Source organism: Salvia hispanica, chromosome 2 (assembly GCF_023119035.1).
Source record: "Salvia hispanica cultivar TCC Black 2014 chromosome 2, UniMelb_Shisp_WGS_1.0, whole genome shotgun sequence".
Lineage (NCBI taxonomy): Eukaryota > Viridiplantae > Streptophyta > Magnoliopsida > Lamiales > Lamiaceae > Salvia > Salvia hispanica.
This window is the reverse complement of record NC_062966.1, coordinates 31,301,417-31,322,848: the sequence shown is the minus strand read 5'-3', so window position 1 is coordinate 31,322,848 and position 21,432 is coordinate 31,301,417. Positions and strand designations below refer to the sequence as shown.

Below are 21,432 nucleotides of genomic sequence, written 5' to 3'. Positions count from 1 at the left end.
TAATTAAGAATAATACTAGTATGTGTTTCTATATATACTTATATTATTGAAAATATCTAACTAAAAATAATTATACAGTTTAATGTTTACATTTATTTTATTTATAAGTTATTTAAATGTTAATGTATATGGATGTGATCAATTGCTAACTAATTATCAATCCCAAATTGAAATCAATTTTTAACCATTAGATTAGAAGATCTTGCGGTTGATATAATGTCAAGTGTAATATATTTTAAATTTAAATAATTATTAATTAAATTAAAAGGTATTAATGTCAAATCCTATATGTAGTAATTATAACTAACTACTTTCTCTCTCCTCAAAATCATCTCAAATCTTTAAATTTACGTAACTCTCTCAATTTAAATTATTTTTTCGCAAAAAATATATCAAATTAAAGATAATTTAATAAGGATACCAACGAGATTTCAATTGCATATGTTCCGACGATGTTCGGGTGATGAAATTTGATAAATTATATTTCAATTTTCGTACATGTTGATAAGCACTTTTATCAACAAATGCAACAAAAAATCTCAATATATTGTAGGCAAAATCTCAATATTATGCATGCCCAATCTCAATAAAAATGTGTTGATATTTTCTTGTCCTTGTGTTGATATTCTAATGTCATATTGTTGATATTTGTAATAACACGATGTTGATATAAAAAAACACCCACGAAAATTATCATATGATAACATAATGACGATATTACCCTTTTGTTGATATTTTGTCTACTATTTATTGAGATTTGTGAGCTTTAATCTCATCCACTCATTTTAAAATCCAAAGGTGGAGATTTAGTCTTGATTTTGGATTAGGGTGCTATAAGCATTAGAATAGGACCCAAGTATAGTATACTTTAAATATTTATACAATTTTAATATGATGAAGATATTTATATTCTGATTTCAAAAAGTAATATATACATATTAAACAATTAATATAATAATATAAACTAGAAAACAAATAACTGTTAAAGAAAAAGAAAAATCGAAAAGAAAGCAAACATAAAAGAAACGTATTTATATACTGATTTGAAAAGTAACTATGCATACTAAGCAATTAAAATAATAAATAAAAGTATAAAAAAAATCTAAAACGAAAGCAAACATAAAAGAAACGAAAAGGATTTAATGACTCAGTTTGTTATTTGCGCGCAAGGGTATATTAGTCTCGAAAAAATTGATACTTTTAAGATGAATTAATTTCAAGTAAATTAGCATTTAATGTACGATTTTTTTTTTAAGTTTTATGGCCATTTAACATCACTCCTGAAAACTCTTTTTTTAATTGGATACTCATGTAGTCATCATGCATGCGAAATTTTAAGAAGGATTATTTCTGTTAAATATTTTTTTATTTGTTTTCTAATTTTTTTTTAAGATCTAAATGCATAAAATTTCTATTTGTCTTATATTTACCCTAAAAATTTGGGATAAAATCAAATCTGACACTCCTTTGTGCTGAGAAAGAGACACCATAGGTAAGAAAAGTCCTCCAGTATTGATGATCATTTAAGCAGTCACAGAGGTTGTAATAAGTCACATTTCGAAAACAAAAGATGTATAAAATCAACAGTAGGTTGTAATGAAATTCTTGCAACATGTTACATAAAAATCCCAACAATATACAGCAGCAGATGCTCTTCTCCTTCTGCTTCATCAGTTCTCCTCTCACATTCTCGAGTACCCTTGGTGGTCCTCATACTGCTCCATGAATTCGTCGTTGAATTTCTTGAAACTGTCCATGATCGCGGGCATGTCCTCCTCTGCAGGCAAGATGGTGGTTCGCAGATGGAAAACCCTATGTTCAAGCAAGACAAGAGGCAGTCAGCATTACCGGAGAATTTAAGAGAAACAAAATGTTCAAGAAAATGTGGTGCACATACCCTTCCTTTTGCCCGAAGCCAGAGCCTGGGACGGTGGAGATGCCTGTGGCTTCTAGGAGCTTAAGACAGTAGTAAACATCAGGCACTTTTCCCAAACTCTTGGCAGCCTCAATGGCCTTTGGTGGCAGCCGTATTTGTGGGAAAGAATACATAGCACCTGCCACCATCAACATCAAGTATGTAAAACTACTAAAATTCAAACAACGTTCTTGAACTAGGCATGATGTTGTGTGATGCTAGAACACAAAGGACCTTCAGTGAAGTTGCAGACGACGTTTCTGCAGCTGTTGAACCCGTCAGTCATTATATGCGCTCTCTTCCTCAGCGATTCCAGAATTCCTTTGCTGCAAAATCAAGAAAATGATGGAGAAATCAGCATCTCGTTTAGGGCTTAGAGATATTGGTGGCCTAATGCTTCTCTTTTCGAGGGTTTTCTGGCAGACATTCGTCGTTTTACAATGGGATTGAAAACACTTAAAACAGGGATGACGAAACTAGTTATACCTCTCTCTGTTGAATTGATCATATGATATATCCCCAGGTTTAGGAGGGTTCATCATAAGACCCATCTGCCAAATGGTGACGAAATTAGGAAAAAATTAAGATGTCTTTAAGATACTTGCATCAAGAACACAAGCTAGAGTATACAAGACATACAAATATCTGTGCAGGAACGTTGGGACTGAGTGATATCGAAGAAACCTTGTAGATTTCCTCTACTGTCTGCAATTGAAAAAAAACACAGTGAAGATAGTTGTCTTAATAGAACAGATTGGTAATCAAGAATCGAAAGTATTAAACTCGAATGTGTTGCTTTGTTCCAGTAATTCAAGAACAGCATTAGCACAAACCTTTGGAGAAATGTTGGTCATCTCAAAGTAGCCACCACGTTGCCCACATTCTCCCCAGTAGCCTTTAGAGACGGTGTGGAACGAAACAAGCTCGACCTCCTTGCTAATGGGTGGCCCCATGTCCATCAGAACCTTTAATGGTTGGATGACAAAAGATAAATCAGATTTGGGGAAATGTGGCGATCAGATTTGGGGAAATGCGGATAGACATTTTTGCACAATTTTAACAGCATGTCAGTGGAAAAAGACGTACCTTTCGCGCACTTATGAAGGGACGCTCGTCTTGGTATATGTTTTGCTGATAAACTTCATCACCAAGCAACACCACATTGTTTTGGTAACAGAAGTTCAGTATTTCCTTAAGATTTGCTTCACTGAGGCACTGGCCTGTAGGGTTTCCTGGGTTTATGATCACCATAGCCCGTACCTTTTACACCATTGAAATATGATTAGACGAGACAAAAACCATAGGTGCATATACATTAACACAAACAAGCTCAGACTGAGAAGTGCTTACGGTGATTCCTTGAGAACGAGCCTGAGCAACTGATTGACGAAGGTTACCAATATCAAGCCCCCAGTTTGCGGTCTCCTCAAGATAATAAGGAACGAGAGATCCACCGAGCAAAGATATTGTAGCGGAGTACAGTGGATATTGTGGCACAGGGACGAGTATCTAAGAATTAAACAAATAATGTTAGTTACGACCGAAAACATTGTGAACACAGCAATGAAGAGACAACCGAGAAGTTCAAGAAGTATACCCCATCATGTGCACCGCGTATGATAGATTGCAAGATCTGCATCACTCCTTTGCTCGCACCATCTGTTAGAAATATGAGTTCCGGATCACTGCAACAGATGCAAAAATCAACACGATCAGTTTGATAAGTTCATATTTTCGCCTGCATTGCATCATTCAATTTTTATAACCTTGGATATCCATCACGCCTCGCAATGAACTCAGCGACTTCTTTCCTAACTCCAGGAAGGCCACGAGAATCACTGTAAGCACCTGATCAATTATAAACATGTCACTTTGGATTTTTTTCCATTGGGCATTTCATCGTATATGCTTAGCCCCCAAACTTTTGAAAGGTTTTCTTAATCCTAGACGGAAATGAGATTATTGTTTAATATGATACCTAGACCCCCAGAAGTAAGGGAGATATAGTGTTTAGCTTTTGCGATTGCATCAGCCGGAAACAAAAGTCCGACATTAGGATCATCCAGCAGGAATGGAGCTTGACAGAGAGCAACGACCTGCAATGGGATTTCTCTTTTAGTAAACACACAGTATCAGCATTAGATGAAAAGTTGCGTAAAAACATGAGCCTGATTTCAACCTGACGAGGAAAGGTCAGAGGTTTCTGTCCGAGAGCATGAGGGTTTCCAACATTGGTGAAGATGATCTGTATACATATCACCACATGATATACCTTAAGTACCATTTCAAACTTCACAAAAAACCAAATATAGTCTCTTGGATTGACACTAAACAATGTAGAAAATACTGTGAATGAAAAAATTCCATGAGTAGACGTATTGTCCGTAAACTAACCTTCTTCCCTTCCTTCTGAAGCTCAGAAGCTCGAAGATACAGCTCCCCTCGGACAGCATACTGACATTTCTTGACATTTTCATTCAAATTCTCATAATCTAGTGATTTTGACATTATGAACTATGTATCTTCTTTAAGGGTTAGGTCAATATCCGTGGCAATCAGAAGATGTTGAAGAAACCTAGAGACATCCACACGTAAGAATCACAAAACACAATATGAGTAGTTGGTTACGAATTCAAATACACAAGCATAACCTCCTCTTGCATACTAGAAAACTCCATCCAAATTCAACCTAAATAGTCATGTAATAGTGATTGTGGTGACAGAACTAAAAAGATAATCCTTGTAAATTGTAATTATGCAGTGGTTGAGAAATCAAGCCAATCTTTTTTTCTTCAAAAATATCACTACCAAACAAGAAACTAACATCAGACAGCTAAAGAGGACATTGATACATCAACAGCACCTCATATGTCAAGTTGTCAACATATACAGCTCAACAACTAGAATCAATATTCCGATGCAAGATGCCGGCCGCAGACAGATGAGTATACAGGCGACAGCACAAACATCCAAGAAAACAGACACTGTGACTGAACTCACAACTAAAAACTGAAATTGAACAAGAATGCATGTCAAAAGCCAAGTTGATGAGACCATTACATATTTACAATCACTGAAGCTTCAAAATCCCTGATCCTTCTCTAAGCTCACTAAAAACATGCCTTTTCACTAGGAAGTGATAAAAAATGTGCAGAAAACAGATCAGTACTCACTTAATCTAAGAAGCACATAAAAGCTAGTGAGTAATGATCACTAAAATAAAGCTAATAATCCATCATCATCTGATAACCCTCAAATTATATTACACGAATTGATGTAAAAATACAATCTTTAACTGCACAAGACAACCCCACCAACCAATAACAAGCCAACACACACAGCACACGGTATTTTTTTCTTGATTTAAAGCTAAAATGAGTTAGAATCTGAAGGTGGCTCACCTGACTCAGAGCAGCATATGTTGAGGGCCGCTCTGTTTCTGTTCAAATTGACCCAATAAATATTCTTGAAATTTTGAGAAATAAATCCAAGGGATATTGCAAAATGGCTTAGGTGGCAATGTGGGAAGACATAAATTCCAAGCAAACCACAGCCACATCAGTTAATAGGGCTGGATTGATGCAATGCAATTTTTGGGCCTCATTTTCAAGTTTAGGATAAAGCAACTGTGGTTCTCTTTTAAAACCACAACTCTCTCTGTTGACTAAGCCCTCTCTTTTTTTTCTTTTTCTTTTTTTTCTTTTTTTGTTTTACTTTAGTTTAATAAATAGTGTGTGGATATCAAACCATATGCCAATAGTGATAATTGATGAAGATATTTTTCGCTAAAGTGGATATATACGGAGTCACGCGTGGGATCTGATTTGTGGTTAATTGAAAAAATAAGTAGTGTATTTAGACCTAATTAATTTTGCACTTCAATGTTTTAACTTTTTTATAATTGTACACTCATTCGTGCGAAATTTGTATAAATTACATACTAAACATATGATATACTCCTACAATTCTATCATTCGATGATACTCACAAATGATGCTTAAAGTAATGTAGCATATCATATTTTTATTACTAATATTTAGAAGCCAACAAATTACAAATGTGCAGCTGCTGCTGAATTTAATTCAAAATTAGGGCTGGTTATTCGGCCGTAACATATCATATTTTTATTACTAATATTTAGAAGCCAACAAATTACAAATGTGCAAGTGCTTCTGAATTTAATTCGAAATTAGGGCTGGTTATTCGGTTGGTTCGGTTAAAAACCGAACCGAAAAGTCGGTTAACCGACAAAAACTTCAGCCTATATAAAAAACCGAAACTAAACCAATATAAAATCGGTTACCAAATTAACCGATCGGTTCGAAATGATAGCATATCATACATTTATCTTTTTTCTATTTTTATAAATGTGGGCTGGTACTGAATTTAATTTGAAAATATCATTTAGATCTTATTTGAATAGTACTTCAATATTTTCATAATAATATGATGATTCGTTGAACAAAATATTGAATAGATTAGATATATTTTGTCAAATTCGAAAAAAAAAATCTTAGTATTATAATTCTTTTCTCATATTTTATAAATTTTACTAGTATAGTACTAATGTACTATCAGTGGATGGCAATGGCAACCCTACTCTTTAACAAACTTCAAGCAACTTCGCTTCCATCCATGTTTAATTTTTAATTGCTTAGTATATATCAGTGAATAACAACCGACTCTTGTAACAAACTTCAAACAACTTTGCTTCTATCCATGGTTAATTGCAATTTGCAGACATGAGTTGCGTCAATCAACCTGATTAACTAAATAGATTAGATCTGAATGAAGGTAGTTGTGCATAAATGGCGTACGTTTATAATAGCTTTTATGTAGAGGATTTCCTCATTTCGAACATTAATTAAGAGTCAACATCTACTTGAATTTCATCAAATATAAAAACTTATTGAGTCACGTCGACTAATAAAACAAGCAACCAAAATTGTGGGTTAGTCAAATTATTTAAAACGTTCACACTTTACCATGTCTAAATCTAATAACAGAATAATTTCATTATTTATACACCATCAAATTTCACTCTCATTTCAAGAAGGCGCTGCAATGACGAAAATCTTGTCCACAAGTTTGCTTGCCACAATCTTGATCGCTTTCATTGTTCTCGATTCTTCCATTGTTGCATCAGCCTCGTCTATAACAGGTGATGTCTAAAATTCAAAATTTGAGTTATTTGTCTTGTATTTTCTATTCTGCGTTTGAAAATGTTTTATCAAAATTTTGTACTCCTTGAGTTCATTGAGTTAGTAATATTTTGTGGTATGATATAGATCGGGAATCGTTTTGTGCAAGGAAATTGTTCGGTAGTTGCTTGAAGCACTCGATGAATTATAAAGGGCTACTGCCATCGTGTGGCATCGGGTTGAGACGGGCGCTTAGCCCACCTCCCCCGCCTCAACACAGTGAATCGCCGCCGATAATGTAATAGAACTATGAAGATGGTGTTTATGACAGAGGAATCAGGGTAATGTAAAATGTATTACAACATGGATTTCTCGTGATCCTAAAAATCTTATAAGATTTGGCAGTTTCTTCGTGTATAGTTCGTGGTCAACATTATTAAATCATTTCTTGACTTTAATGTGATATTTAACCAATAATTTATAATTATACATTTATACCACCACTTTTTTCAAGATAAGTATAGCTTTTATATAGGCTAGGTTGGTTCAGTCCGGCCCAAGTCTACGAAGCAGATAATCTTTCAATATATTTGGGCTCAGTCCAGATCAATTTAGGTCCACTTAACAAGCGGTTAGGATGATCTAGACTAGGTCAATATATTTTTATGCAGTTATTAAATATCTTAATAATAATATAAATAAAAATAGTTATATTTTGAGAATTAAATTATTTATGAGATTTTATATATATATTTTTTATTGTAGCTCATATATATCTTCATTAGATGATTTTAGAATTACATAAAATATTACTCTTCTGTCAAGTCACATTTAATTTTTACTATAAATGGTAAGTAGGTCTCATATCACACTAACTTACTTCACTCACATGTTATTATAAAATTAATATAAAAAAGTAGATCTCATATTCCACTAACTTTTCTAACTCATTAGAGCATCCGCATCGCGGCTCGATGCGGTCTCGGTCTTGTCTCGACGAGACGAGCTGGCATTGAGACGGCGATGCGGCATGCATCTCGTCTCTTCGAGACGAGCCAACTCGTCGCGCGTCGCGCACGGAAGAGGCCGGCCTCGAGCTGTCTCGCCACGAGCACTAGCGGATGGCGTGACGCCCACTCGCCGGCCCGCGAGTGGACGTCGATTTATGACGTCATAAATTTATTTATTTTTTTAAAAATTGAAAATTCGAATTTAAAACGGTAAAATGACCGTTGCAAATGGTGCAATGGTCGAATTTTTCAAAAAAAAATTTCTTTTATTATTCTATAAATACTCCATTCCTCTTCCATTCTCCATTTTAATTATGTATTTTTAATTTTTTTAGGATTTTAATTATGTACTCCCTCCCGTTCCATAGTAATAGGGGCGTTTTTCCATTTCCGTCTGTTCCATAGTAATAGAGTCATTTCCCTTTTTAGTAAAAGTCAACACATTTTTCCACACCTACTTTACTCTCTCTTACTTTTTTCTCACTTCATCTCTCTACCTTTTTCATTTTTCACTTTATTCTCTCTTTTTATTTAACTCACCTAACACAATTTTTCTTAATCTCTGTGCCGAAAAGTTTTGCCTCCATTACTATGGAACGGAGGGAGTATTTTTTTAAATTTTTTAGGCCTTTAAATTGTAATTTTTATTTTATTTAATGAAGTGTGTTTTTATTAATTGAATTTGTTGGAATTAAAAATAAAAAATGAAATTGAATGAATAGTTAAGAGATGAGATGGTTAAGAGATGAAGGGATGCAGGTACTGTCTCTTAGTTAAGAGCTTGGGTAAAAAGTACAGTGGGGCTCATAAATAGTGAAGAGATGGAACGGTTAAGAGACGGATAAGAGACAGGGATGCGGATGGCCTTATTCTTTACCTTTCTTAAAATCAGTGCCCACACCAAATGTGACTCCTATTGTGAGATGGAGGGGATACATTAATGTTTATTACATAAATATAGATAATTAAATTTATCTTATTGCATATATTTTGAGTACTTCAAAATTCAAGGAGGAATATTGAAAAATATAAATTAATATTACAATTTAGGATACAAATAATTAAAAATTATCTTCATACTTGGGTTGGTATTTGTAGTTGTGAGCCTTATTTGAGTTTTGAGTCAACTTCAACGAAAAAGCTAGCTCAAGCTCACTACGTTTACTATTGGATTGGTTCAACCCGGACCAGTTGACATATGTAATGCCAAGCGAGTTGCAAAACTCAAATTAGAAAAAAAAAATTGAATCAGCACACTAATAATAAAATTTTAAAGAATCATTTAATCAACAATATTGACAACAAATGTGATCATTTTACTTCGGTGGATTTATCTGACGGCCTAAATACAAAGCCAATTGAATCTTAAATATGACAAATGATTGATCATTTGCTCCACTAACTTTTTTTTTTGATAGACAATGTCACTTGATATAGTGAGTGAATTTGCCAAAAATAAAAGAAATTAAATTTAATAATTATGGGAGTAGATAAAAAATACATGAATGTGTGAAGAATGAAATGGGAAATTGAAATATTATAGATAAAATCTCTGAATTATGAATTTTAATTAATAGAATAATTAGTGCACGCCACTATACTCTCTATGAATGCCCCGCGAGAAATGTGCTCTATCCCCCACGTCGAGGTCTAGAACTCTAGGCACAACAATTCTTGCTAAATTATTCACAGAACATGGTTGGGTGACTGGGTCTTTTTGCAATGCAGTCTTTTCTAGCAAGTCAAATCTAGATTTAGACCATATGAAACTATGCTGCAACGCCTGAATGTCGTTGCCCAGCATGTTCATGGCGCCATTTAATCGCTTTATTTTAACTATTTAAGCAATTTTACAAGTGTATGAGGTTAGTATACTAATGTCAAGCAAGTGTACCGTATTCCACATAGACTAATATATCAACCTAAATATTACTCCCTCCGTCCATGAAAATTCGTCCCGGTTTGACCGGGCACGAGTTTTAAGAAATGTGATGGAAAGTGAGTTGAAAAAGTTAGTGGATTGTGGGTCCTACTTTTATATATTAGTTTTATAATAAAATGTGAGTATGAATGAGTTAGTGGAATATGAGGTCCACTACCAAAACTGGTAAAAGTGAAATGGGACAAATTTTGGAGGATGGACGGAAATGGAAAAATGGGACAAATTTTGGTGGACGGAGGGAGTAGTAAATATACCATAAACAATCTCACCCAAATACTTACAAACAAATAGAATTTAGTTTTTTTTTCGTAACCATACTAATTTAACCACTTCAAATTAAAATCAAATATAAATAAACAACATGATGATTAGGAGTGAGCAAAAATATCGAAAACCGAACCAAACCGAAATTTTGAAATTCGGTTCGATTTAAAAAATTAAGAAATTTCGGTATTTTCGGTTCGGTTCGGGCAAAAAAAATGAAAAATCGAATTATATTTAAAATATAGTATTATATATATTTATTCTATTAATATAATATATTAAATTATATACATAATATATATTCTTTTAACACATTTTATATAATATGTATTATATATTAATTTTATATTATATATTTATATTCTATTAGTATATAAATTAATATATATATATATACATATAGATACTCATATTTTTTTCAGTTTTGTATGAAAGTTTTGATTTTTCAGTTTTGTTCGGTTTTCCGGTTTCATTTTTTCGGGTTCGGTTCGGTTTGGGTTTTGAACAAAATTTGGTTTTTCGGGTTTGGTTCGGTTTTGGCAAAAACCCGAACTGAAACCTGAATGCTCACCCCTAGTGATGATGTGAAAAAATGATATAAGATGAATATAAAATTCTAGGATACAATGCACAAATTTTAACTATTATCCAATCAATTTCCCTTACTGTCTCTAGAGCTGCTAGATCGGTCACTTTATTAAATTAAACTCCATCTCTAGTTGATAATATGTAGATTATAAATTAGGATCAAAGTCCCATTTAAATACATAATGTCTAACTTCCAAAATCTCTAAAACCAAAAAAATCCCCATGTAAAACCCCAATTCTCCCAAGTTCTATTGATCAAAGTGGGAATATTCTTAAATCTAGGTTATTATTATTTCATCTCGATCATTTTAATTAACCTAGCAATAATCAAGAGGTACTTCAATTTGATGAAAGAGGAACAAGAATAAATTAACAACTATAAAGAACAAGATAATAAATAAATTAGTTGGATAAATAGCACTCTATTCGATTCTTGAAAAGTATAAACTATTTTCTTATAAGTCAGTTTCTGAAAAGTATGAACTTTCAAGATTTTGATATAGTTAAACATCACATTACTCCTAGAAATAATTTTATTTACAACTTTTCATTACACTACAGTACTAATGACATGGAGCCCACTTCCCACTAACACTACTTATACTACTACCTCCGTCCTTCAAATATTAACACACTTTGACCCGACACGGGTTTTAAGAAATGTAATGGAAAGTGAGTTGAAAAAGTTGGTGGGATGGGAGTCCTACTTTTAAAGTATTGATTTTATAATAAAATGTGAGTAAGAATGAGTTAGTGGAATATGAAGTCCACTACTAAAAATGGTAAAAAGTGAAGTGTGTCAAACTTTAAGGGACATGCCGAAATGGTAAACTATGTCAAACTTTTAGGGCCGGAGATAGTACTCCCTCCGTCCCGGCTAAGATGACACATTCCTTAGCCGGCATGAGGTTTTAGGAATAATTGGTTAATGTGTTTAATTGGAGAGAGAAAATGTGGGTGGAAGTATTAAAATAGAGAGAGAAAGAAAGGTGAATATTTTAATAGGGGTGGAAAAAAGTGCTTGAGTGTATTAATTGGAGAGAGAAAGTTTCCAAATAAGGAAATGTGTCATCTTGGTTGGGACAAATTAAAAAGGAAAACGTGTCATCTTAAGCGGGACGGAGGGAGTAACTTTTATCTCTCTCTTACTTTGTCAATTACTCCTCCGTCCACCATTACTTGACACGGTTTGACCCGGCACGGGTTTTAAGAAATGTAATGGAAAGTGTGTTGAAAAAGTTGGTGGGATGTGAGTCCTACTTTTAAAGTATTAGTTTTATAATAAATGTGAGTAGGAATGAGTTAGTGGAATATGTGGTCCACTACCAAAAATTGAAAAAGTGAAGTGTGTCAAGTAATGGGGATGGACCAAAATGGCAACCTGTGTCAAGTAACGAGGGACGGAGGGAATACTATATATTAAAGTTCGTACCAAACCAACTATTTATACTTTTTATATACGGCTGGAGTATATAATTAATGCATATTTGCTAAGAATCCTAAAAAAAAATTTTAGTTCCTCATGTTTATAGCTAAAGCAATGTCTAAAACAATTAATCCGGTGACCAAATCTTTGTTACATGCCAACATCCAAGTCATTTTATACCACTTGTATGAAACAAGACGTTATAGTAGTATCGCCAGATGAGACAACATTAATGTTTTCGTTGGTGGAAAGATGCATAAATGTTCAGATTTGGACATACAAATAAAATGGAAAAGAATAGTAAATTCCAGTTGCCTAAACAAAAAATTGGAAAAAATCCAAATTATTACAAAATCGGAATGCCGCAGTCTTGAAACTGACACTTTTAACAACTTCCCTCTTCACGCGGCGGTAGCCACCTCAACTGCCCCCAAAATGTCGCCCATTTCGCCGCCCCAATCCGTTCCATCATTCTCGTCCAAATCGCCCAGCAAAACCCTAACCACAGCCCCCAATTCCACCCGCTCCTGTAACAGGATTCACTGCGAGCTCAAGAAAGCTTCCGCGGCTCCTCAGAAATGGACAATTGATTGCGTCTCTTCAACAGACCCAATTCACATCATCCTCAAACCCCCGAATTCGGCCTTACTCCCTTCGCCTATGGATTCGTCGCTCAAGAATTCTAAGAGGGTTTGCCTCTTTTACTGCTCCGAGATGAGGGACCTCGCTGAGAGAATTGCTTCCGAGTCCGACGCAATTGAGCTTCGCAGCATTACTTGGAGGTGAACATTCTCTAATTTGAGGGGAATTTCCATGTCTTTCTTCGATTTTAGGGATGAATGTTTGCAGCATTTGATGCGATTAGTTTCTATAGTGATCTTAATTGGGCTGAATTTGGAAATTGCTTTCGAGCTGAGTAACTTTGGAATCATGCAATGATAAATTTATGTTCTTTAAGGATTTTGGATATTGAATGTATATTATGTTAATGCTAAATTGAAGAATGGAATGCGTTTACTATAAATTTGAGAATTTGGAGAAGCTGAGAACCGTTGATAGTAAATAGAAAAATACTCTCTCGGATTCTTGAGAAAACACACTGGACAAGCTGATCTGAGGCAGTAAAGCATGGTAAACTCCTGTATATGTTAGCGATGAGCAAAAAAGTCAGATGCTAAATATGATTGTCTTATCAGATAGTTTACATCAACCAGGACATTTGCAGATGGATTTCCGAATTTGTTCATATCCAATGCTCAAGGAGTTCGTGGACAGCATGTGGCATTCCTTGCTTCATTCAGCTCTCCTGGGGTTATTTTCGAGCAATTGTCAATCATCTATGCTCTGCCGAGACTATTTGTCTCATCCTTTACTCTCATCCTGCCATTTTTCCCTACGGGCACTTCTGAGAGAATGGAGGATGAAGGAGATGTTGCCACAGCATTCACGCTTGCGAGGATCTTGTCCAATATTCCTATATCAATGGGTGGACCTGCCAGTTTAGTGATTTTCGATATCCATGCTTTACAGGTGGGCACATATCTATGTTTCTATCATCTGTCTTCAGGGTGTTGTTAATGTTTATTTTGAGCTCAGTGTAACCATTTTGTTCTTTATATTACAGGAGAGATTTTACTTTGGTGATAATGTTTTACCCTGCTTCGAAAGTGGTATACCATTGCTCCTGAATAGGCTACAATCGCTTCCTGACTCTGATAATGTAATATTTCATCTTGTTTTATGGACCGTTCATGCTTCTTATCTCATTTCTGGGTCACTTGCCTTTCAACCAAACTTTTTTCTTCATTTTTGCTTTTAACCATAACTCTGCTTAAATGGAAGTGAACTGATTTTTCCGGATATGTAATTTGTGAGCCCTGTGGAAACCTCAATCACAGAAAGTCCGATAGTTACTTTCACTTCGATTAATTACCTGTTTAATTTCCTTTTTCCAGATAACAATAGCCTTTCCTGATGATGGTGCATGGAAACGGTTTCACAAGCAGCTGCAGCACTTCCCAATGGTAATGCTCTTTGTTATGGATGTTCAACATTCTCTTACCATCCTCATTAAGTCCACAAACTGTTTAAAATCATCTACAATTCATTTATACTTTACAGTTTCTGCGATATCAAATTCCTGAAATGACAGTGGTCTGCTATTTATAGTACTCAATAAAGTTAAGCACACACACGTACAGGTACAGACACAGATATTAGTTACAACCACCTAATATTATGCCGAGTATGCATTTATCTTTATGGAGTTGCAGTACTTTATTGGTGTATGTGAAGACTATGATACGAGTAAAGCATCAGTCGAAAATGAGTGTCTACTTTGTGGCTATTTTATCCTACTCCTTGTTTATTTTGTTTGCATTTCTAGTAACACAAAGTTGTCCTTGTTGTGACTATTTATCTGGCGATATGACATAATAAAGCTAGTTAGGATATAAGCATGTTATCGTGATAGGCGTGGCTAATGTCACGGTGTCATTGTACAGAATTATGCTTTCTAGACATAGTTGTGCTACCAGATGTTATTGTGTAAGCCTGCCTTAGTTTTGATTCGTGAGATATCAACTAAAGGGTGTGAACGATGGTTCCGTATGTTGTCCCACATACGTCTGGCATACTTGCAAAGCTGGATTCTGTCTATTCAATCAATTCCAATGGAGTTATTATTTTTCATGTTTATCTTACAAAGCTTAAGTAGTGTGGCATATTTGCTCTTTGGGCGAGAAATAGTGAAAACATCTCTTTAGTTGCCGCCATATTATGCAATTCCTTCATAAATTATGTTACGTTTCTTAGAATAACACAACCACGATGAACTAATGGGAAAACTTGCTTGATCCATGGCAGGTTGTTTGTGCTAAAGTAAGAGAAGGTGATCAACGAATTGTAAGAATCAAGGAGGGTGACCCGAAGGGACGTCATGTTGTGATAGTGGATGACCTTGTCCAGTCTGGTGGCACGCTGATAGAGTGTCAGGTGAGGAGTTATCCTTCCGGATGAACTTATCATTGTCTTTTGGGATATTTTACTCTGTGGGGAACAATGTTACCCAAATTCTACTAGAAGCTGATAGTTCTCCCGTTGAAGATTTTCCCTTTTTATTAGAGTTTTCAAATGAAAATATGCAGAAAGAGAAGTTTGTTAGTATAATATTAATTTACTTATTTTACGATAAGAGTCTCTTTGTTCCTACAGAAAGTGTTGGCCAAACATGGAGCTACCAAAATAAGTGCTTACGTGACGCATGGAATCTTTCCAAATAAGTCATGGCAACGGTTTAACCATGACAAAGGAGGTAATCATAACCAAAGTTTTCATCTTATATGCTCTATATTTACTTGTATATTTATGCCGTCCCGTCATTTGCTACAGATGGCGTCTGTGGTTAGTGCAAGGGAGAACTATTTATCTAATTCATCCTCTATTTACATTTGTTGGTTGAGATAAGCTATGAAGGTTGTCAATTTGCAAATTATGGAGGTTTTTACATTGAGTGATAATCCAAGTTAATCCACTGTTTATTTTGATGGATTGATTAATATTGAACTTGTTTGACCATCTTAGCTTTCAAATACTCAATCCTACTCTGTTTTATCAATTTATCCTCTCGTTCAAAGTAAACGTCTCTCAAGTTTCTGCATTTATACATTCACATTTGTTCGACTCTTCATCTGAAGATCACTGTGTTTGATACTTTAGGCAACCCCGAGAATGGGATGGCTTACTTTTGGATCACAGACTCATGCCCGGAGACGGTGAAGCAGGTAAAGAACAAGCCCCCCTTCGAGGTCATAAGTCTTGCAGCTGCCATAGCATCTGCACTCCATATTTAGGAGTGGTGTGAGGTCACATTTTCGTACAAGAATCTCTTCACTGCATCTTAGTTATAGAGATTTTGACCGAAAGCTAAATTGGCTAAGCTGTCTCGTGTAATAGTTCCCAAAAATATGTTTCTAGTTTTGTTCTATTTATGTGTAGAATAATTTTGAGAATTCGATGTCTTAATAATGAACAAAAGGGTGCAGGTTGTTGTTTTCTTTGATAATTCACCTTATAATTGCTGCATTTATGCTACTGTATCATTTAAATTAAATGGCTAATGGCTGGAAAATACATTAACGCCCAACTCGGATCTTTACCCTCAACTTTTGAGAGTGATATAATTGATTCAATTTCACTATTGAAAAAAAAAAAAAAAACTTTGAGAGGTCAAGTATGAATTTTTAGTTAATAGCTAATTTTTCACATTAAAGTATTCCAAAAAAATTAAATTCTATGTAGTGTATGAGTACAAATTTTAAATTACGTAGAGATGACACGCCAAAAAGACGTATTTGATGGTAAATTGAGTGGTTTTTTTGTTTAATTGAATTTTCTAATGTATTATATGAGGAGTCATTTTGGACACGCTAAAGTTTGTGTTTTTTCACTACATTCAAAGTTGATAATAAAGACCCGAAAGCCTATAGTTGATGTGATTTCTGGCTAATAGCCCTAAATCTAATTACTATGAAAACAGTTATTTTCCACAGGTAAACCGTTAGTATGCAAACAAAAAAAAAATACTAACAAACAAAATGTTCAGAATTTATTTCCAGACCCTTGATAGGAAGAACTTATATTCGTAAAACTACAACACTCTTCCTCGTGTGTTTTTGTGGATAATTTTTTTTTGGGTTTTTGGCTTTTTAAACCAAAACCTTTCCCCGAATTCCGGTTTTTCTCATGAACTATGAGATTTGTTTTTAAAACCACGAACTTTCATTTCGTTAGGATTTTCCCCTGGCGGGTCAACGACAAAACCCGAGTTGTCTACATATCAATTTTAATCCTATTTGTCACTAAATTGATTACTTGGATACTATTTGGCACAATAATACATACACTCACAATTACTCCCTCCGTCCCAATAAATATGAAACATTTGGTTTCTGGCACAGGATTTTATGTAAGTGTTATTTTGTGAGTTAATGAAGAGAGAGTAAAGTATGAGAGAGAGAGGTAGAGAGAGTGATGTTTCCATTTTAGGAAACGTTTCATTTTTAGTGGGACAACCCAAAAAGGAAAACGTTGCATTTCTAGTGGGACAGAGGGAGTATTACATAACAAATGACAACTTTTGAATAAACAAAACACAACTTTAACATTTTGAATTATGCTATTCGGGTCGGAAATGTGTTATTTGGGTCGGGTTGGGAAAATCCTAACGAAATGAAAGTTCGTGGTTTTAAAAACAAATTTCATAGTTCATGGGAAAAACCGGAATTCGGGGAAAGATTTTGGTTTAAAAAGCCAAAAACCCTTTTTTTTTCATCCTTAAACAAGAAGTGAAAGGATAGGATTCTAATAGAAACATTGCTTCGTTTAGACTCTATGGGACTTGTTTATGTAGCCTAAAAGCCTTTTAAGGGCCTTACCACTATCAACAGCTTCTCGAGCTCTCTCCAGAGCTGAAGATACATCTTCTGCACCATCACATCCCAGCAAATGATCGACCATCCCAGCATTTAACACAATCCGGTCATACGCTGGACCCTTCTCACCACGCAGAGCTGACAGCCCTAATTCTATATTCCTTGTGACCTGCAGTAGTTGAGTACATTAGTCGAATGTGGTGGTTAGTAACTCATGGCTGTTTTAGCTTTCATGACGAAGCTATACTGGAAGAACCATACTGAACTGTGTCAGAGAGAGAGAGAGAGAGAGAGAGATTACAGATCGATCAGTTCTTGGAGTATCAGTTGGTTCAAAGCCATAATCCTGGGCATTTACAACGATGTTGAAACTCTCGCGTGATACTCCTATATTAAAACAAAGAGCAGTATTTATTAACTAATAACTACTACTAGCATGTACATCTGCGACTTGTAAAGAATATCAGTCCTGGAGCTTGATCAATCTAATGACAGGCTCTTCATTCATTTCATTAATAATCAAATTTATTTAATTAGTTAAGTTTTATGACTATATATTTATGCAGTTGCATGGAATGGCCTAAAATAAGAAACTGGATATCTAAAAACTAGGGCAGAAAATTGGCAATAGTTACGCACCATCCATGGCCGAATTAGATGTCTCATTGAGTGATCGGAAACCAGAACAGTAATTAACTGACAGTCCCTTTGATGCACTTGCTGATTTTAATCTGGTAGTCATTGAGAGAGCACCCTCCTCACCCTGAATTATTGTTCAACAATAGATGCATCAAGCAAAGGAAATTGAAGGTATGAACTCAAGAAATTTTTTTAGTGCTCTAGCAACTTTAGTACCTTCACAACCAAGCCAGAGTGGACTCCTCTTCTTCTCATTAGCATCAGAAGTGACTCCTCATAACCTCCATGGTAAAATCCAGCAACAATAGCTTCCTTACCCTTAGCCTAAAAGGTAACCACAGTTCCTAATGACTTTAGCACAACCAGATATGTAAATTGATGTGAACTTATCTTAAGAGGCTTACCCTCACAAGTTGCTGAACTTTTTCAGTAGTTGCCAATGGTGGGCGTTTCTTTATATGTTCTCTCAACTCAATCAACGAATAGCTGTAAAAAAAGGAGATGTTATGCACATGTCCAAAAGGATCAAATATGTAATATGCATAGCACAATAAACAGTTTAAAGCACGCTTCAGGTATAATTGTCAGATTGCCGTACAGAGAAGGTTGGGCTTCTCGCTGACTAATGTAAGCAAAACCAACATCTTCATCCTACACCAAAAAATAAAACAAAAAATGAGGGCATTTAATTGGAATTATTTCCTCAAGCATGTATTTGTTCAATCACAAAAATCATAGGTGGGGGAAGTTGGAGGACCTCTAGTAGCTCTTTTGCCTGCAATGAGTTTAATTGTGTGTTTGCACCCATGAACTTCAGCATTTGCTCTTCCGTAATGCCGCCCTGGAATTCAAGTTTCAAAATAACAGATGCGTAAGCTCTGTGTAAAGTGTTCATTTGAAGAACTATACCCAAACAGTCAAATTTTGAGGATATCATCTACATTGAAGCTATTTTTTAAAAGCAGAGATCATATCCTAATGGAAAAGTAAATAGGATGATGACCTTAGGCGGCATCCAGTCCACACCATGAAGCAAGCAAGATTCACCATAGCAGGATCTAACTGCAGCAACAAAAAGTGTACTCCTGAAAAATCGCGTATTACCATCATAAGGTTCACCGTAATGGGTCAAAGATCTTATGTCAGCAACTGGCGCTGGACCTGAATGAGGACATCAGTAGCAAAAAATGTTTAAAGTCCCTATCAGAGGAAAAAAAGAAAGCAAGGAATATCTCGATTCTGCAAGAATGCTAACTGTGAACATTGGAGAAAATTTACCATATTCATCGTCAAATGCAAGGCAGTATGCTTTTAGCTCGCGATCTGTTTCCCTGTTCATGCGCTGGCCTATCAAAAATGCTGCAAGCAGCGACTCACTTGCAGCTGCTGTTTTCTTGTCTTCGGAACTTAGTGGAAGAACATCTCTCAAAACACCCTGAACTTCCTCATACCCCAAATGACCACCAGCAAGAATTTCCCTGAGGGCACCTACCAGTCTCATCTCGGCAGTCCCATTACCAACAAAAAGAGGACCGATTGAACTACTAACTCCCATAATCGACTGCTCAGGATCAGCTAAAAATATTATATCTGGAGGTAATACGCGCACTAAGTGTGGCCAATAATAGGTCATTGCAGTCCTCTCACCATCACTCCATTGAGTTGGCTCAGGGAAGGCATTTGCTCGGATTGTCATTGCTGCAAAAAACGCTCCAAGCTGTGCTTTGGATACTTCATCTTCACCTTTGAGCTCTCCTTTAACTGCTTTCCGATGTATTGTAAGTTACTAGCCATTTACTAAGACCAACAGAAACTATAGAACTTCATACTTCCATTATTCGATCTGAATTAGTACTAATCTTCTTATCATCACAAATCATTTCACATTTGATATGTTTGTTGAGATGCATAACTAGTTATTTTGAAGCGAACCAATTGAAATCTCAGCTATTCGATCTGAATTACTACTACTAATCTTCTCATCATCACAAAACGTTTTACATTTTACATTTTACATTTTACATAGCAACTTCCACAAAATTGGACAACTAGCATTTAGCACCAAATATAAGATGAAATCCAGAGTTCTAACCTGAGCAAGTCAACTCATATTCAATAAATAACAGAAAACAAAATAACTTGAATTCACCTGATTTTAAAATTGTATCTAGAACCTTAAAGGCTTGCTCTGCATTGAGAGGCTTAGTTTGAGTTGGACCAGTGCAGACCTTCGTCTGCGCGTCCAACACAGTCTGATTCGGCCGCCGCAGCTTCGGATTCCGATACGACGTCGAAATCGCTGGATTCCGGATTTCTGATAGCTCATCGAAGGAGACTGAATCGAGAACAGCTTTGATCGAGAAACAACGCTTAGCCGCTGCAATGGGAAACTGTACGGCAGTTTTTGAAATTCGAATTCCTGGCTTGATTTTGAAGTATGGAATTGGAGTTAGAATTCCATCTGAACTGTATAGCGCTTTCATTTCCGCTCCGTTTTGCGGCGGCGGCGAGCGCGGCGGTGGAATGGATTTGCTTTGGGACGGTCGCCAGAAGTAGTAAAGATGTGCAGTCACCAGTGAGGTGTAGGAGATGACTTTTTTTTATAGTATAGTAGTTAATCAAACATATTTCCCTTTTTCTCTTTTTTTAAATACAACTTGAGGAATTTAAATTATTTTAACCAACTTGCATCTAAAGAATAATTTTACTATCTAACAGTAGTACTACTACCTAATACTCACTCATAAAAAATAAAAAATTATTGTTTCAGAATATATTATTTAAGTTTCGGATATACTCACAAATTTATTTTTATGCATAAAACGGAATACATATTTTAATTGCAAAAACGGGTTTAATCCGCTCCGTAGAAAAAATGGGTTTAATCCGCTCCGTAGAAAAAACGGGTTTAATCCGCTCACCATTTCTGATACACCTCTCATAATTTAATAAAATAATCTTATACGGTAGCGTTCGGTTACCATAACTAATTATCATGAGACTATCCATCTAGGATTAATGTATAAGAATTAGTTGGAGGGATACATATTTAATCATAAAATTTAGTCTTGCCAA

At 35.3% G+C, this 21,432-nt stretch overlaps 3 protein-coding genes and 1 long non-coding RNA gene across 6 annotated transcripts; 2 read left to right on the top strand and 2 right to left on the bottom strand.

Moving 5' to 3' along the window:
• Window positions 1-1,493: 1,493 nt before the first annotated feature.
• On the bottom strand, window positions 1,494-5,465 carry LOC125203324 (glutamate--glyoxylate aminotransferase 2-like). 3 transcript variants are annotated; one of them, XM_048101644.1, is made up of 14 exons: window positions 5,317-5,465; window positions 4,310-4,490; window positions 4,095-4,160; window positions 3,894-4,011; window positions 3,682-3,763; window positions 3,513-3,600; window positions 3,266-3,424; window positions 3,002-3,175; window positions 2,749-2,880; window positions 2,555-2,620; window positions 2,402-2,466; window positions 2,150-2,241; window positions 1,898-2,054; window positions 1,494-1,812 (listed from the first exon to the last, which is right to left on the bottom strand). In XM_048101644.1, the coding sequence occupies exons 2-14, from the start codon at window positions 4,421-4,423 to the stop codon at window positions 1,683-1,685; spliced, it is 1,443 nt and encodes a 480-aa protein (XP_047957601.1). In that variant the 5' UTR covers window positions 4,424-4,490; window positions 5,317-5,465; the 3' UTR covers window positions 1,494-1,682. The 3 variants fall into 3 exon arrangements, with proteins under 3 accessions (XP_047957601.1, XP_047957603.1, XP_047957602.1); XM_048101646.1 differs by lacking the exon at window positions 5,317-5,465 and adding an exon at window positions 5,089-5,212; XM_048101645.1 differs by lacking the exon at window positions 5,317-5,465 and adding an exon at window positions 4,976-4,996.
• Window positions 5,466-6,932: 1,467 nt separating this feature from the next.
• On the top strand, window positions 6,933-7,475 carry LOC125203320. Its single transcript, XR_007173342.1, has 2 exons — window positions 6,933-7,076; window positions 7,204-7,475. It is a non-coding gene; the product is annotated as an uncharacterized LOC125203320 (long non-coding RNA).
• Window positions 7,476-12,616: 5,141 nt separating this feature from the next.
• On the top strand, window positions 12,617-16,341 carry LOC125208629 (ribose-phosphate pyrophosphokinase 4). The gene is made up of 7 exons (XM_048108282.1): window positions 12,617-13,068; window positions 13,501-13,816; window positions 13,911-14,006; window positions 14,242-14,310; window positions 15,152-15,280; window positions 15,500-15,599; window positions 16,004-16,341. The coding sequence occupies exons 1-7, from the start codon at window positions 12,722-12,724 to the stop codon at window positions 16,135-16,137; spliced, it is 1,191 nt and encodes a 396-aa protein (XP_047964239.1). The 5' UTR covers window positions 12,617-12,721; the 3' UTR covers window positions 16,138-16,341.
• A 1,246-nt stretch (window positions 16,342-17,587) lies between these two features.
• LOC125203486 (anthranilate phosphoribosyltransferase) lies at window positions 17,588-20,943 on the bottom strand. Its single transcript, XM_048101838.1, has 10 exons — window positions 20,507-20,943; window positions 19,636-20,118; window positions 19,361-19,518; window positions 19,115-19,198; window positions 18,956-19,008; window positions 18,762-18,843; window positions 18,574-18,681; window positions 18,358-18,481; window positions 18,020-18,105; window positions 17,588-17,887 (listed from the first exon to the last, which is right to left on the bottom strand). Exons 1-10 carry the CDS (start codon window positions 20,838-20,840, stop codon window positions 17,669-17,671), a joined length of 1,731 nt encoding a protein of 576 aa, XP_047957795.1. The 5' UTR covers window positions 20,841-20,943; the 3' UTR covers window positions 17,588-17,668.
• Window positions 20,944-21,432: the final 489 nt, after the last annotated feature.

Coding starts and splice junctions, on each gene's coding strand:
- LOC125203324 (XM_048101644.1), bottom strand. CDS start 4,423: ATGTCAAAATCACTAGATTATGAGAATTTGAATGAAAATGTCAAGAAA. Junction 4,161..4,309: donor TTCAGAAGGAAGGGAAGAAG/GTTAGTTTACGG, acceptor ATATGTATACAG/ATCATCTTCACCAATGTTGG. Junction 3,764..3,893: donor CCTTACTTCTGGGGGTCTAG/GTATCATATTAA, acceptor ATAATTGATCAG/GTGCTTACAGTGATTCTCGT.
- LOC125208629 (XM_048108282.1), top strand. CDS start 12,722: ATGTCGCCCATTTCGCCGCCCCAATCCGTTCCATCATTCTCGTCCAAA. Junction 14,311..15,151: donor AGCTGCAGCACTTCCCAATG/GTAATGCTCTTT, acceptor GATCCATGGCAG/GTTGTTTGTGCTAAAGTAAG. Junction 15,281..15,499: donor GCACGCTGATAGAGTGTCAG/GTGAGGAGTTAT, acceptor TTGTTCCTACAG/AAAGTGTTGGCCAAACATGG.
- LOC125203486 (XM_048101838.1), bottom strand. CDS start 20,840: ATGAAAGCGCTATACAGTTCAGATGGAATTCTAACTCCAATTCCATAC. Junction 20,119..20,506: donor AGATACAATTTTAAAATCAG/GTGAATTCAAGT, acceptor ATCGGAAAGCAG/TTAAAGGAGAGCTCAAAGGT. Junction 19,519..19,635: donor TGCATTTGACGATGAATATG/GTAAATTTTCTC, acceptor GTCCTCATTCAG/GTCCAGCGCCAGTTGCTGAC.